This window comes from Giraffa tippelskirchi, chromosome 10 (genome assembly GCF_054371585.1).
Source record: "Giraffa tippelskirchi isolate mGirTip1 chromosome 10, T2T-mGirTip1v1.2.pri, whole genome shotgun sequence".
Lineage (NCBI taxonomy): Eukaryota > Metazoa > Chordata > Mammalia > Artiodactyla > Giraffidae > Giraffa > Giraffa tippelskirchi.
In genome coordinates, this window is record NC_137284.1 from 8253619 (window position 1) to 8267252 (window position 13634).

The following is a 13634-nucleotide window of genomic DNA, read 5'->3' on the forward strand; positions in this document are numbered from 1 at the left end:
AAACTCACCGCTGGGCCGGCCTTACAAGCGTCTCCTCTCTTCCATAGCTCACCTAGACTCCCACTCTTGGGGACCCCACAACACTCATCACCTCCCACTCCTGGGGCTGAACCAGCACTGGCTCTGCCCATGGAGCCCTTTTTGCCCATCAGATGGTCCCAAGGCGCCAGGGGCCCTTCTTGGGATGTGGGTGCTTCCAAAAAGGGTTCAGCAAAATTTGAGTATGTTTGGGCTGAGGTTTGGCCCAGGTGGTGGGGGATGCTTTGGGCCAAAGTTTCTATCCTGAGGTCTGCAGTCAACATGAGATCGGCCATCATCTGGATATCAAACGCAGAAGGTCACGGGCCCTAGCCAAGCTCGGGTCTGTCCAGGGCCTTCCCCAAGGAGCTCAATCGGCAGGACCGCTCCTTCCCTCACTCTTCAGACTGCTGGCCCTTTCTCAGCTTGTAGATGGATGCTTCGTGACACCTCCCTCAAGAGGCCTTCTCTGACTGCCTCCAAAGTTAAATCAGAGTCCTTTAGAGTCTCCACTTCAGCCTCTGCCCACTACCCTCACAGCTTGACTGTCAGTGAGGCCTAGCCTTGGGCAAAGCAGCATTTCAAAACCAAGGAGACGGACATGAACCAGACGTGTTTATTGCAGAAATTTGGCCAAGATTTCAGCTGGGTGACCACAGGTGAGGCTAGGCTGGGGCCCTCTGCCCAGGACTGGGCAGGTAAAAACAGGAAAGGGCCAGAGGAGGACATCTGGGCTCCAGGCCTCAGAGCTGTGAGAGGATGTTGGGGACCAGGGTGCAGGTGAGGCCTGTGCCATCCGGCTCCACGTTCAGGGATTTGACGATGCCATCCTCTATCACCATGGAGAACCTGCCAGAAAGAAGGGCCGGGCCACGTGAAACAGCCTGGGCCTGGAGGCTGGGGATGGAGACAGGTGGGGTAGCAGGCGGACCCCCCCCCACGGGGGACCCTCCCACTTTTACCTCTTCAGTCGTTGATTCCCAAAGAGAAATACCAGTGTATCATCAAGTAACAAATCTGTCTCCTGAAAGGAGAGGCAGAAGAAAGGTTAGGAACCCCCAGAACAGGCCAGGTCCCCTGACTGCTCCCCACACTGGCCGTGTCTCTCCAAGTCCCTGCTTCCAGGTTAGAGGCTGGGGTTACACTCACCTTCCCAAAGGCCCCACTGGGGTCTGCCAGGAGCCGAACCTAAAGAGAAAGCCAAAGTCACAAAAAATTCTCCACCTTGGCCCTGGATCCCCGGCAGGATCCACAGCTCACCTTGCCCTCTGTGTTGTGGGCGCGTGCCCACTCTTCAGTCACAAAGACATCATTAACGGTCAGACATGCCACCACCTGGATCCCCTTGGCCTTCAGAGCGCCAGCCTGCTCCACAAACCCTGGCAGGTGGGTCTGGGGAGGAGAACCAGAGTCAGCAGGTGGATAACTGCCTCTGCTCCAAGCCCTCATTTCCCCACGTCAACAGCTTTGATCAGACAATGAGAACTGTGTAAGCTACAGTTCCTTTTTGCTTCCCTGGTGGCTCAACAGTAAAGAGTCCGCCTGCCAATGCAGGAAACGCGGGTTCGATCCCTGCATCAGGAAGATCCCCTGGAGAAGGAAATGGCAACCCGCTCCAGTATTCTTGTCTGGGAAATCTCATGGACAGAGGAGCCTAGCGCGCTACAGTCCATGGGGTTGTAGAGAGTTGGCACAACTTAGCGACCAAACAACAACAACTAGGAAGCTCAGATCCAAATTCAAGTGTTCCTTGGTCAACACCATGAACGTCCCATGAGCAGGACTGTCTCATTTACCCGAGTCCCAGGTCCCTTCCACAGCCCCTGTCACCCAGCAGGATCAATGAGAGGCACTCCATCACCTTTTCTCCTACATCCCTACACTCACAGTCACAACTTCTTTCTTAAAAACCTGATATGCTTCTTTAACTGTCATTTCACCTACACCCCGTTGGTACAAGCTGTCCCAGGACTATGTGGAGGACTCATGAACAATACAAACATGCACAGAAGATCCCAACTGCTGAGCCCCAGAAGCGCAGGCCTCACCTTGGAACAACCAGGGGTAAAGGCACCAGGGACACCAAACAGCACTCCCTTCTTGCCTTTGAACAGCTCTGCCAGGTTCACCTTGTTCCCAGGCTCCTTTTCAAATACCTCCACTGACGGAATGGCATCTCCCACCTAGAAGGAATGACTCCAAGATAAGGGCAGGGGCAGGGCAGCAAGGGCGGGGTGAGGGTGCCCACAGAGGGCTGAGTAGCCCCGCCTGGTCCTGTGGAGACAGGATTGACACCCGGCAGGGAAGTCCACCGCTGTCAGAGCTTCCAGAGGTCCCTTCCCTGCGACCACCTGGTTACCCCACATCCTCCAAGTTTCAAGGTGGCCCTATTCCTCTTAAGCGCCAGTCGGTGACCGCAGAAAAAAGGAGAGACGGCCTCTCTGGGTGTTGCAAGAGGTTGAGTAATCAAGGCGAGTTACAGGAAAGAAGTGGGACAGAGGAGCAGGAGGAGGCCCTGATAATATGGAGGGAGAGGACGCTGAGCACGGCTGAGTGTCCCACGTTCAAAACGAGAAAATGGGAGGGCAGCAGAAGGTGGGACGGTTGGGGAGCAGGGTGCAGGTCCCTACATCCAGCAGATAAGAGTATAGAAGTACTCCCTTCAAGGACGAGAGATCAGTGTTCCTGGGAGTGTGTGGGGCTTCACAGGCCAGAAAAAGCAGACAAAGGGAGCAAAGTCAGGGGTGAGGGTAGAGCCTGGAGAAACCCAGCAGTGGGTTGCAGGATGAAGTAGGAGGAGGGGATCTCAGAAGACTGTGAAGCAAGGGGGAGCCCCAAGGAGCTGGGGATGGTTCCAGAAGAGGGCTGAAAAACTCAGGAGAAGGGTGCAGTGGGGGAGACAAAACAAGGTTCTAAAAGACATCACCTGTTTCAAAGGATGGGGTGAGAGTAATACCCAATAACTTGACAAAAGCAGCGGGAGGGCGTGGAGGAGAGCACGTATAGGAGTTGAAAAGGGTAAAGGAGATGGTTCCATAAGGCGGGGGAAGCCATGGTACTCCACCTTAAAATGGTGGAGACTCATCACAGGTGTCCCAGAGTGGGTGTGGCAGAGAGACGAGGGGAAGGCCCGAAGGCCTTGAGAACTGTTAGAGGAGATGGGGCACAAGACCCCTAAAACTGGCGACATCGTTGCAGCCACGGGGGTCTTGTTGAAGGAAACAAGCGGAACGGACGGCGGGAGGAGCTTCTATGGCAGCGGGAGGGTAAGAAAGACGGTGACTCTCCCCCAGACAAGCGGGACGAAGGGGCGTGGGGAAATGAGTGGAGTGGGGGAGGCAAAGAAGTCAGGCCTGGCTGGGCCCGCAGTCACCTTGATCGGGGCCATGGCTACAGCAGCGCTTCTGAAACCTCGGACCCCGCCAAACGTCCACTCGAGGATTCCTTCCAGGCACCCTCGGGCTCCCACCGCTCTCGCTGACGCACCCTCAACGTCGGTCGCCCGGGACACCACCGAGCCCCGTCTGCAGCCCAGGAGGCGTAACCACCGCAGACGCATGCCGAGTCACAGTCAGAAAAGCCCCGCCCATGCCTCGAGGCTGAGGTAGAAGGCTGGGCGGAACCGCAGCGCTACGACGCAATCCTGCGAAAGGCAGGGCAAGAGGTGGAACGCGGCGCACGTTACCTGGCCGGCCGCGAGGCGCCACCACCGCGCAGCCGTGGACGGCGCGCAAATGGGCGGGGCTTTCGACCAGCTTGGTGTCAGGGGGTGGATCACCGGCGCGCGTGCGAGCAGGCGGAGCTTATTTGCATACGAGGCCGGGTTGCAGCTGTTTTGATTGTGTGATTTACGGATTGGGGCAGTATTTCCATTCCTTAACCGCAAGCAAGTGGCAGGAGACGGTGATGTCAGGCGCCTGTGTAGGAGTAAAGCGTATTTAGTTTGCATTTCACGAAGGCCCTTTCATTGTAGCCGTTTTACGGATGATTTACATTGTACACGATTTGTAGCTAAACGAGGTTTAGCTCAGCCAAAACCACTGGGCCTGCGCCGTAGCAATCTCCTGCCGGGATGCTTCCAGGAGCACCGCGTGATACGTAGCGACCTCGGCTCCGGCGAGCACCGGAAGTCCAGAAGGTTCGCCGTTTCCGCTCCTCCCAGGTGTCCAATAGGATAGAGCAGGACAATTCAGGAAATGACGTAGACAGAGCCCACCCTCCTTCCTGTTCCGGCTGTGCGGGAGCGCGCAGCGTAGACATGAGGCTGCTCACCCACAACCTGCTGAGCTCGCACGTGCGAGGGGTGGGGCCCCGTGGCTTCCCCCTGCGTCTCCAGGTACCGGCCGTCTGGGGCACCTCTCCCGGGGGCGGGGGTAGGAGAACCAGGATCCGGGCCTTGCCTAACTAAATCTCTGCGCCCCGCAGGCCACGGAGGTCCGTATCAACCCTGTGGAGTTCAACCCTGACTTCATAGTGCGTATGATACCCAAAGTGGAGTGGGCGGCGCTTCTGGAGGCTGCGGACACTGTAAGGACCCGCCTCCCCACCTCCCCAGCCCCTTGCACACCGTGGGTGGCGGGGGTTGAGGGGGAGTCTTAACTGCAGCTCTTTACACCAGGCCTCAGGGCGAGCGTCTGGGAAGCCGAGTTGATTTAAGCCTCTTGCCCACAGCTGCATCTTGTCGAGGTCCCTAAAGAGCCGATTCAGGGATATGAGCATAACGAGGAATTTCTGAGAAAGATGCACCACGTGCTGCTGGAGGTAAGAACCGGCCCACCGCTTGCTTCCTGGCTGTACACCCACACCTGACGGCTGCCCGTGCTCAGTTCTGGTCCCCTCTTCCCGCAGGTGGAGGTCTTGGAGGGCACCCTGCAATGCCCCGAGTCGGGACGTCTGTTCCCCATCAGTCGTGGGATCCCCAATATGCTGCTGAATGATGAGGAAACTGAGACTTAAAGTGTGCCAGGTGCCGGTTTTTCACTCTGGTTGTGTGTATCTTTGTTTACACGGTATCTTGTTAGTCCTACCCTGTGTATCCCTAACCCTTGACCCAGTGACACACCACACACAGTGTTTTTGAGCTCGATATTATATATATTTTTTTCTCATTAAAGGTTCAAAACCAAAAGCGGTTTCTCTTTGCAGCAAATATACATTAAAATAGAGTCTCTGTACAGCCAAGGGCTCTGGGCCCTGGCTTGCCCCATGTCCCTGCACCTCCCTGGCCAAACCCAAAAATAAATATAGTGTTATTGCTCTGCAGGGCATAGAGGCAGTGCTCTCCCTGCCCCCTGAGGAGACTGGGTGGGAGCTGATGGGGGGCCCTGGCCACCCCAGGGGTCCAGGGGCTGGAGCCTGCTTGGAGTTATTGCTTCAAGGTGGGGGGGGGCAGTAATGCCCAATGCAAATGATGAGAGAGGAGCAAAGGGAGCAGGAGCCTTTGCTCTCCAAATCCTCCTCTGTTCTGGAGAGGAAGTCGGATTAAGCAGCAGCAAAAGCATCACCCACTGGGAGACTGTGGCCTCCACTCCCTTCCCTCCCTGAGATCAGGCTTCTGCCCACCCCACCCCCCAACACACACATGTCCCCTGCAGCCCCCTATGGCTTCCGCAAGGCCCCCTACACCCTGGGGGCATGTTATGGCTTGCTAGGGGCAGCACTGTGCCCAGAGCCTGGGCGCACATGTTCCCAGCTTCTAACACCCCCAAGGAGGGAGGAGGGGAGGGTGTAGGGCCTGCTCCCAGGGGCTGATGGTGTTGCCCTGGCCCTGCCAGCAGGCTGTGGCACTGCCCAGACCCCAGCTCTGCCCCCTTGGGGCTGACCCCATGCTGGGCGGGTCCCGCCAGCACCCCCACCCACGCCCACCCCTTGCCTCAGTCCATCATGGCCTCGAGCATCTCCAAGAACAACTTGTGCATGGGCACCTTGCCCTCCAGCTTCACCCCATAGAAATGGGCCAGCACTTTGCCCGCTGTCTGGCGAAGGAGCGGTAGTGTGAGCAGCAGCCTGCCTGCCCGCCTCCGCTCAGCGCCCCCTCCGGGGCCTGCCCGGCCAGCTTCGTACTCCAGCAGGGCCTCATGTAGAGCTTCTCGCAGCTGCTCCACCGCTTCAGCATCTTCAATGTGCACAGAGTCTGCAAGGCAAGATGAGAGAACTGTTGGCATGGGCCATCTCCAGAAGGGGCAGAGCCACATTGACCTCCAAGAAGGAGCCACACCAAAATTTGCTGAAGCACTACTAGCTGCTCCTGCCCATGAGCCAGGGCCCACTCCTTCTCCCTCAGCTATGGCCACCTCCAGTCCCCCTCTCCTTCCCTCCCACTAAGTGGTTCACCTGTCTACAAAACCATGGGCACTAGGGCTCAGAATTCAGCATGCATTTCCTGGACCTGTCCTCGCCTGGCTTCGTGACTTTCAGCAAGTCACTGTTCTTGCCTAAGCCTGTTTTCCCTGTCTGCAAAGTGGGACCGTGCCACCATCACAGTTAAAAAACCAAAGCGCCTTATGGAGAAACCCATCAGTACAAGCCCCAGACTCACCTGAATTGGCGAGGGCCAGGGCCTTCAGCAGAACGTACTCCTCGCGCTCCAACCGCAGGGCCTGCAGTCGCCGCACCAGCTGCAGCAGGGCAGCCCCCAGTTCCCCCAGGCCAGCGGCTCGCGCCCCCTCTTCATCCAGGACCAGGTCCTCGGCGAAGGCCAGCTCATCCTGCAGCGGCAGGGAGCGCTGCGCCACACCCAACACCAGTACCTCCATCCACACGCTCTGCAGTACTGACATCTGGTCAGACAGTGACAGTGACGAGAAGCCTGGAGGGCAGGGGGAGCAGAGCTGGCTAAGCAACTGCGCCAGAGCCGGGCAGGGTCCGGCCTACCCAGGGAAGCCCCACATTGCCTGGGCCCTCTACCTGGGATGCTCTTGGCCCAGCTGATGGTGACCACGATCTCTCGGTCAAAGAGGTCACAGAGGGTGGCCACAGCTGGGAGGTGTCCGTCGGGGCCCGCTGGGTCAGGCATGGCATACAGCTTCTCAGGTTCAACCACCAGCAGGTGGGACACCAGTGCATTCACCGGGGCTGTAGTGACAGTTGGAAGAGGCACGCATTCATCCCTCTGCCAGCCCTTCAGGGTCAAACATCTTCCCAGAGTCAGTCCCCCTGTGGCCTTCCTCAATAGCCACTGGCCAGCCCGGCTCGGACACCTCTCCGGGAAACGCCGCACTATCTCCTAGGGAAAGCGTCTGTCTGTGGACAGGTTCTGAGCGTTAGAAAACCTTCCCTGCTCCCAGCTGTACTGCTCGAGGTCTGACACAGAAAAGGGTATTTTCGTAAATACTTCTCGAGGGAAATGTGTGAACGAACAGATGAAGGGAAGACGTGGGTCCCAGTGCCCAAGATAACTACTATCCCATGTGAATGATGTCAGACCCGTGTGAATGTTGCCCACACCAACCCCAGAGCCCCAGGGACCCCACCACGTTCTCACCTGTCTTCCGAGGGCCTCCAGCTACTGCCAGAGGTCCAGCAGGGAAGGGGCCTGGGAAGGGCAGTGGGTCCACCTCTGGCCGCCGCTTGTACTTCTGTCGCCCACCACGGACACGGTCCAGACGTACCCCTTGAATTGTAGAACAGCGCTGCGTCCACGGGGCTGGGGCTGGCCTGCTCTCCAGAGCTCCCCTGCCCAGCCCAGTCCGCCAGGACTTCCCAGGCCTCACCTGGCCCGATTCCATGCACCCAGCCCCCCAGCCTCACCCAGGCCCCCGCCAGTGCTCACCCTCCTTGAGCATGCCCACCCGCAGGCACTTGGTGAAGCGACAGGCCTGGCAGGCCTTGCGTCTCCGCTTGGTGATCTCACACTCGTTGGAGGCCGGACAGCTGTACTCGATGCTCCCTGCCAGGGAAGAGGCAGGGCTCCAGTGGCGGCCTCCCGGGGCCCAGAGAGGGCCTAGCCAGTGGGGAGAGCCCTGCCATTCCAGGCAAGCATAGGTCTGGAGAGCGGGAGTGCTAAGAATGGGGCAGGGAAGCCCGGGCAGAAGGGAAAGGCAGCTGGGCTGGGAATCCTGGCCTGGGCAAAGGAGGCCCTGGGACGAGGGGAGTCAGGCGGCATCCAGCCCCAGCCTCTGGTCAAGTCACACCTCTGGGCTGTGCTGCCCTCATCTGTTCTCATTAAGGGCCACAGTGGCCTCCACACTGCTACATCCAGTGGTCAGTTCTCGTCCTTATATTACTTGGCCTATAGGAGCATCTAACACTGCTGATCCCTCCTAGAAACAAACACTTTTCTTCTTTTGCTTCTAGGACACCACACTCTGGGTTTTCCTCCTACGTCACTGCTATTTTGTGGTTTCTGTGCATCTGCCCACACTCCTTCCATTGAAGACCCCCTGGGCGGCCCTCCAACCTGTCTCTGACTCATTCCCATGGTGATCTCACCCAGGCTTTCAAATCTGCACCTCTAGCCTAGACCTGTCTGAACTCTAGACACATCCCACTGCCTCCTCGGCATCCTGCATGTCTAGAAGGCACTACAAACTTATCTTGTCCTAGATGGAGCCCCAGACTTAGCCCTCCAAAACCTGCAACCTCATTTGTCCAGCTGCTCAAGCAGAAATCTAAGATACATTTATAATTCCTCTCCCACCCCAAATCTAAGCCAGACAGGTCCTGGTGGGCTTTACCTCCTAATATGTTCAGAAGCCCGCCCCTTGCTCCACTGGCAATTGTTTCTACCCGTGACCAGAGTCACTGTCACCTCCCTTCCTGCTGCCTTGTCTCCAGTTAATTTCAACACAGAGGCATCCTCTTAAACCTAAGACAGGGAATTCCCTGGTGGTCCAGTGGTTAGGACTCCACACTTTCACTGCTGAGGGACTGGGCTCTATCCCTGGTCAGGGAACTAAAGCTAGGAAAAAAAAAAAATCCTAAGACAGATCATGTCCCTACCCAACTCAAAACCCTCCAGGTTCAGGGGAAGGAGGCTCAAGAAGGAGGACATATATGTATAGTTATGGCAGATTCATTGTTGTACAGCAGAAACCAACACAACACTTAGTAAAGCAATTATCTTTCAATTAAAAATAAATTTTAAAAACCCTCCAGGTGAACCCCATGGCCTATGAGACCTGCATCCCAGGTCCTCGCTACCTTTCTGACCTCATTCCCTTTGCCCTCTGCCCGGCTCTGTTGGCCAACTCGGTGTTCCTCAAACAGGCCCTGCCTCAGCGGGCATGGCTCCCTTACCTCCTTCAGATCTCTGCTTCCTGGGGAGGCTTTCCCGGCCACTGGGTAAGAATGTCAAAAGCCCCTCCACAGACACCTCTGGTCACTTGTCCCTGCTGTATATTTCCTGCCCTTGCTTTATGGTTTCTCATGAGCTCTTAGCACCATTTAATATGCAACATCTGTATATATTTACCTTGTTACGTCTACCCATTTTAGTGCCAGCTCCGTGAGGGCCAGGACTGTGCCCAGTGCTAGGAACAGGGTCTGGCTGAATGAATGCATGGTGGCCCTCCCAGCTCCTGGGGCTACCACAGGACTGAATGGCTCAACCGGCCAACATACCCAAAGTGAATTTCTCCTCACAATCTGCTCTCTCCTCCACCCTACCTGGGCTTCTTCAGCTTAAGACATCTCCTCAGGGAGGCCCTCCAGCATCCCAGACCCAGCCAGGTTCCCTGGCACACCCTGCTCCTGACCCTCCAGCACTTACCACAGCTGTTAATAACAACTGTGTTCAGTTCACTGTTTTCTCTCTTCCTCTGCTGGGATATAAACTGAGGACAGGAGCGATCCTTAGTCCCAGCTGTGTCCCCACACCTGGAACAGTGGCCAGGGCAGCAGAGCACAAGTTCATGAAGAGTGAGGATCCTGGAGGCTGCCACTTACCAAGTGTGTGACCTTGGGCAAGCCCCACACCTACACCCTCGACCCTCAGTTTTCCCATCTGTAAAACTGGGATCATTAAAAACTACTTCCTACAAAGGTGGGTTGTGAGAACAAAATGGGATGATCGAGGTAAGCCATTTAGCAGGCTCCAGCACCTAAATACTCAACAATGATCACTATGTATGGCTAGTGCTGGACAAATACTTGTCAACAGAGAACAAAGTATTCCAGTGTGGGTAGGAGACATTTGAACTCGGACCTGTTGGCTCAGGTCTGCAGGGCCAGAAGGGGGCACAGAGCTTTTAGGCCAGCAGGTCTCAGCCAAGTCAAAACTTGCTAGAATGTCACAACCGGCCATGAGGCATCTGCCCAGAGTTATTTGTAATAAGCAGAGGCAACAGTCTGGCCTTTATGAGCTTAGCTCTGGACCTCAATCGACCCAAGTTCAAATCTTGTTGTTGCCATTTTCTACCCGTGGGACCTGAACCAAGTTTCGAAAACCTCTCTGGGCCTCAGTTGTAATAGTGCTGGTACCTTAGAGACTGCTGTGGGGGGTAACAGAGCTTAAATGTAATAGGGCACGGTGTCTGACACTCAAGAAACACTCTGAAAAAGCCTATGTATTATAGCCCCAAAGTAACCAATGGTTTATATAAAAATATAAGTAACAGGTACATCCCAAAATTTATGCTTATTACATTGCCATCTTGCTCACTCATATTTTGATATGCTTTCCTGAGTGGAAAAATTCACTGAGTACTATTGGCAGGGATGCCTAATAACCTTTTTTTTTTTTTTTCCTGACTACACCATGTGGCTTCTGGGATCTTAGTTCCCTGACCAGGGTTTGAACCCAGGCTCTTAGTGAAAGCGAGGAGTCCTAACCACTGGACTGCCAGGGAATTCCCTGCCTAACAGTCTTTTTAAAGATAGATGCTGAAATATGATTGTAGCCCCTTCTCAGTTAACCATAAAAACCTGCCATGTGCTGGGGCTGCTTCAGGAAATCAACACGAAAGAGGGCATGTTCTCTGCTGGGGAGAGGATAGCAGTGGCCAGAAGACTCAAGCTTAGAAGCAGGCAGGGGCTGCTGTGGAAGGTGCTGGGCTTGGCGTACCAGAAACCTAGGAGGCATCCTGAGTCCCGCTCTCATATCCCACATCCAATCCATCCACATGTCCTGGCGGCTTTATTTAACTCTTAAGGGAAAGGGCATTCCTGGGACATAGGAGGACCTGGGAACTCCAGGCTGCCAACCCCAAGTGGTAACACGGCACCCAGCAGTGCACCAGTTAGGCAGCCCCAGGCCCAGAGGGCAATGGACACAGGAATGGGGTGGGGGCTCACCCTGTATGGTCCTCTTGAAGAAGGCTTTGCAGGCCTCACAGGATGCCACACCGTAGTGGTAGCCAGAGGCCACGTCCCCACAAACCAGGCAGAGGCGTTTGGGCAGGGAGCTGAGCACCAGCTTCCCACCACCCTGCTCGCCAGGCCCAGCCCCCTCCCCATCCTCCTCTTCCTTGTGGCCTGGGAGGCAGCGGGTGGGAGCTGGGCCAGGAGCCAGAGCCACAGGGGGCTCGGTCTCAGTCTCCGAGGAACCCTTGGGGCTGTCAGGGCTTGCTGGCTCTGCCTTGATGTAGAGAGGCTCAATGCCCACCATCTGGCTGGACATGGCGCTGGTCACCTGCGGGAAGAGACCCGTCAGGTCACAGGGAGGAGCTGCGATGGGGGATGGAGACTCCCTGTCACCCTGGTTGCCCAACCCCAGGCCTAGGCAAGCTTCCAGGCTTAGCCAGAGGGTGGAGGGGGGACAGAGTCCAAGGAAGGCTGCCCAGGAAGAGGGCCCCCCCAGCTGTTGCCATAGGAACAGAGTCTCCAGAGCCTCCAGGGCCAGTAACTGACAGCAGGTCTCCCGCTTGGGAAACTACAGGAGGCTTGGAGACCCCCTACCCCACCCAGGCCAAGCAGTAGGGTAACCCTTGCCCCCAAGCAACCTTCAACCCTATCTGGAACCTCAGCCAAGAGTGGGATACCTCTCAGTTTTCTCCAGATGCTGGTGATCTCAGCAGTCTCCCCCACACCTGGGGATCCTCCACTCAAGGGCCAGAACAGAGACATACACACCCAAGGGCAGTCCATGTGCTCACACAGGTGTGCTTACACCCTCACCCTCCCACTCACCCGGGTCCTCAGGTGTCACCTGCACACACACACTCACATGCTCACACACTATCATTCTACTGGGCAGGTTCACCCTCACACGGCCTTCTCAAACACCAGCTCTCGCTCATACTCCCATTTGCCTTCACACACTCCTAAAGTGCATACTACATAACAAAGTCACACTCAAGGCTCATAATCACCCTCTCGCTCACAAATACACTTACACTCTCACCATGATCCCCCCCTACACACACACACACACAGGCATAGACCCTTATGGAAAGACATTCGGAGCCTCTCACACCTGATACATCTTCCCCTCCGGCCCCAGGCACACCCACTGGCGCGGCTCCATCTCCTTGCACACTCTTCCGCACATTCACTCTTACACTCCTGCTACCACAGAATCCTCCACCACGGGGCGCCCCGCCCCCCCCACCTGCGCACACCTCCGGGAAGTTGCCTAAAGTTACCGCGCCTCCCCTCCCCCTCCGCCCGCGGGGGCCCTCTATCAGGTTATCAGGAAGTAATGGGGGAGCGCCAAGCAGGAGGAAGCTCTCCCCAGCCAGTGCGATGACCTTTGACCCAGAGAGAAAGGTGGCCCGAGGCCCCTTCGAGCGCCCCCACGTGGTCTTCAAAGCCCCTTCCCCGACCGGGAACCCTTCCCATCTTCCACCCTGGCCCGCCCCCGGGACTTCGGCATGCTCCAGGTGCCGGATTGAACCCTGCCCTGGGACTGGATCCGAAGCCCAAGCCCGACCCTGGCCAGAACCTGGAGCCCGAGTCAGAACCGGCCCCGGGTCTCGGGCCGGCGCCTTAAGCCCTGGACGCCAGATCCCGCCCGCACCCTGACCCCGTCTGGCTTTCGACCGGGTGCCGACCGTGACCTGGGCCGGACCCAGAGTCGGACCCCGCCTGGAGCCCGCCCCCCGCCCGCCTCCCAACCGCGCTCGCACATGGCCCCCGCGCCCCGCCCGCCCGCCCACCCCCCAGCGGCGCTCCCCTCCGCCCCCGGACCTGGGGCTCCGGCAGGGCGGGCGGGCAGGCATGGGGGCCGAGCGGCCCAGAGCGCCGGGTGAGCCGGGGGCCGCGCGCGGCCCCTCCTCCGCCGCCTCCTCGGGCCGCGCCGCCCCGCCGCGCCGCGTCCCCTCACTCGGCGGCGCCGCCGGCGGCTTGTAGGACACAAAAGGACATCGCGGCCGCTTCCTACTCCGCTTCCTCCAGCTGACAGCGGGGGCGGGGCTGGCCGTGCGCATGCAAAGCAGGGGGCGTGGCCCAGCGCCCTATGCTAATCAGGCAAGTGGGGCGGGCAGCGCCTGCGCGCCGGGACGTGCCGGGGCGGGGCCAGCGAAGCCGGCGGGACGGCCTTCGTGCAAGTCCGGGCCGCGCCGCCGCCGAGCTCCGGCGGCTCACTTGCTTGCGTAGGAAGCGGCCGAGGGGGCGTGTCCAGAGGAGACGCGGAGAGGCTCCGGGGAGGGGGTGGGGCCAGTAGCCTTCTTACGTAAAGGGGGAGGCGGGGCGTGCTGTTCGCCAGAGGAATGAGAGAGGTCGTTGAGTGGCCGCCGCTT

At 57.7% G+C, this 13634-nt stretch overlaps 3 protein-coding genes across 12 annotated transcripts; 1 reads left to right on the top strand and 2 right to left on the bottom strand.

The window, feature by feature from the left end:
* Window positions 1-620: 620 nt before the first annotated feature.
* On the bottom strand, window positions 621-4151 carry PRDX5 (peroxiredoxin 5). Of its 8 annotated transcripts, XM_081532648.1 has the most exons (7): window positions 4012-4151; window positions 3704-3935; window positions 2067-2201; window positions 1279-1410; window positions 1168-1206; window positions 981-1042; window positions 621-867 (listed from the first exon to the last, which is right to left on the bottom strand). In XM_081532648.1, coding segments are annotated over exons 1-7 (708 nt in total). In that variant the 5' UTR covers window positions 4014-4151; the 3' UTR covers window positions 621-761. The 8 variants fall into 8 exon arrangements, with proteins under 8 accessions (XP_081388774.1, XP_081388780.1, XP_081388775.1 ...); XM_081532654.1 differs by lacking the exon at window positions 2067-2201; XM_081532649.1 differs by lacking the exon at window positions 1168-1206 and having other exon boundaries at window positions 1243-1410.
* TRMT112 (tRNA methyltransferase activator subunit 11-2) lies at window positions 3653-5146 on the top strand. 2 transcript variants are annotated; one of them, XM_081532656.1, is made up of 4 exons: window positions 3653-4354; window positions 4444-4545; window positions 4690-4779; window positions 4867-5146. In XM_081532656.1, exons 1-4 carry the CDS (start codon window positions 4277-4279, stop codon window positions 4972-4974), a joined length of 378 nt encoding a protein of 125 aa, XP_081388782.1. In that variant the 5' UTR covers window positions 3653-4276; the 3' UTR covers window positions 4975-5146. The 2 variants fall into 2 exon arrangements, with proteins under 2 accessions (XP_081388782.1, XP_081388783.1); XM_081532657.1 differs by having other exon boundaries at window positions 4705-4779.
* Window positions 5092-13298, bottom strand: ESRRA (estrogen related receptor alpha). 2 transcript variants are annotated; one of them, XM_081532645.1, is made up of 7 exons: window positions 13084-13298; window positions 11251-11587; window positions 7790-7906; window positions 7502-7630; window positions 6925-7092; window positions 6557-6826; window positions 5092-6151 (listed from the first exon to the last, which is right to left on the bottom strand). In XM_081532645.1, the coding sequence occupies exons 2-7, from the start codon at window positions 11573-11575 to the stop codon at window positions 5892-5894; spliced, it is 1269 nt and encodes a 422-aa protein (XP_081388771.1). In that variant the 5' UTR covers window positions 11576-11587; window positions 13084-13298; the 3' UTR covers window positions 5092-5891. The 2 variants fall into 2 exon arrangements, with proteins under 2 accessions (XP_081388771.1, XP_081388772.1); XM_081532646.1 differs by lacking the exon at window positions 13084-13298 and adding an exon at window positions 11937-12948.
* Between the last annotated feature and the right edge of the window lie 336 nt (window positions 13299-13634).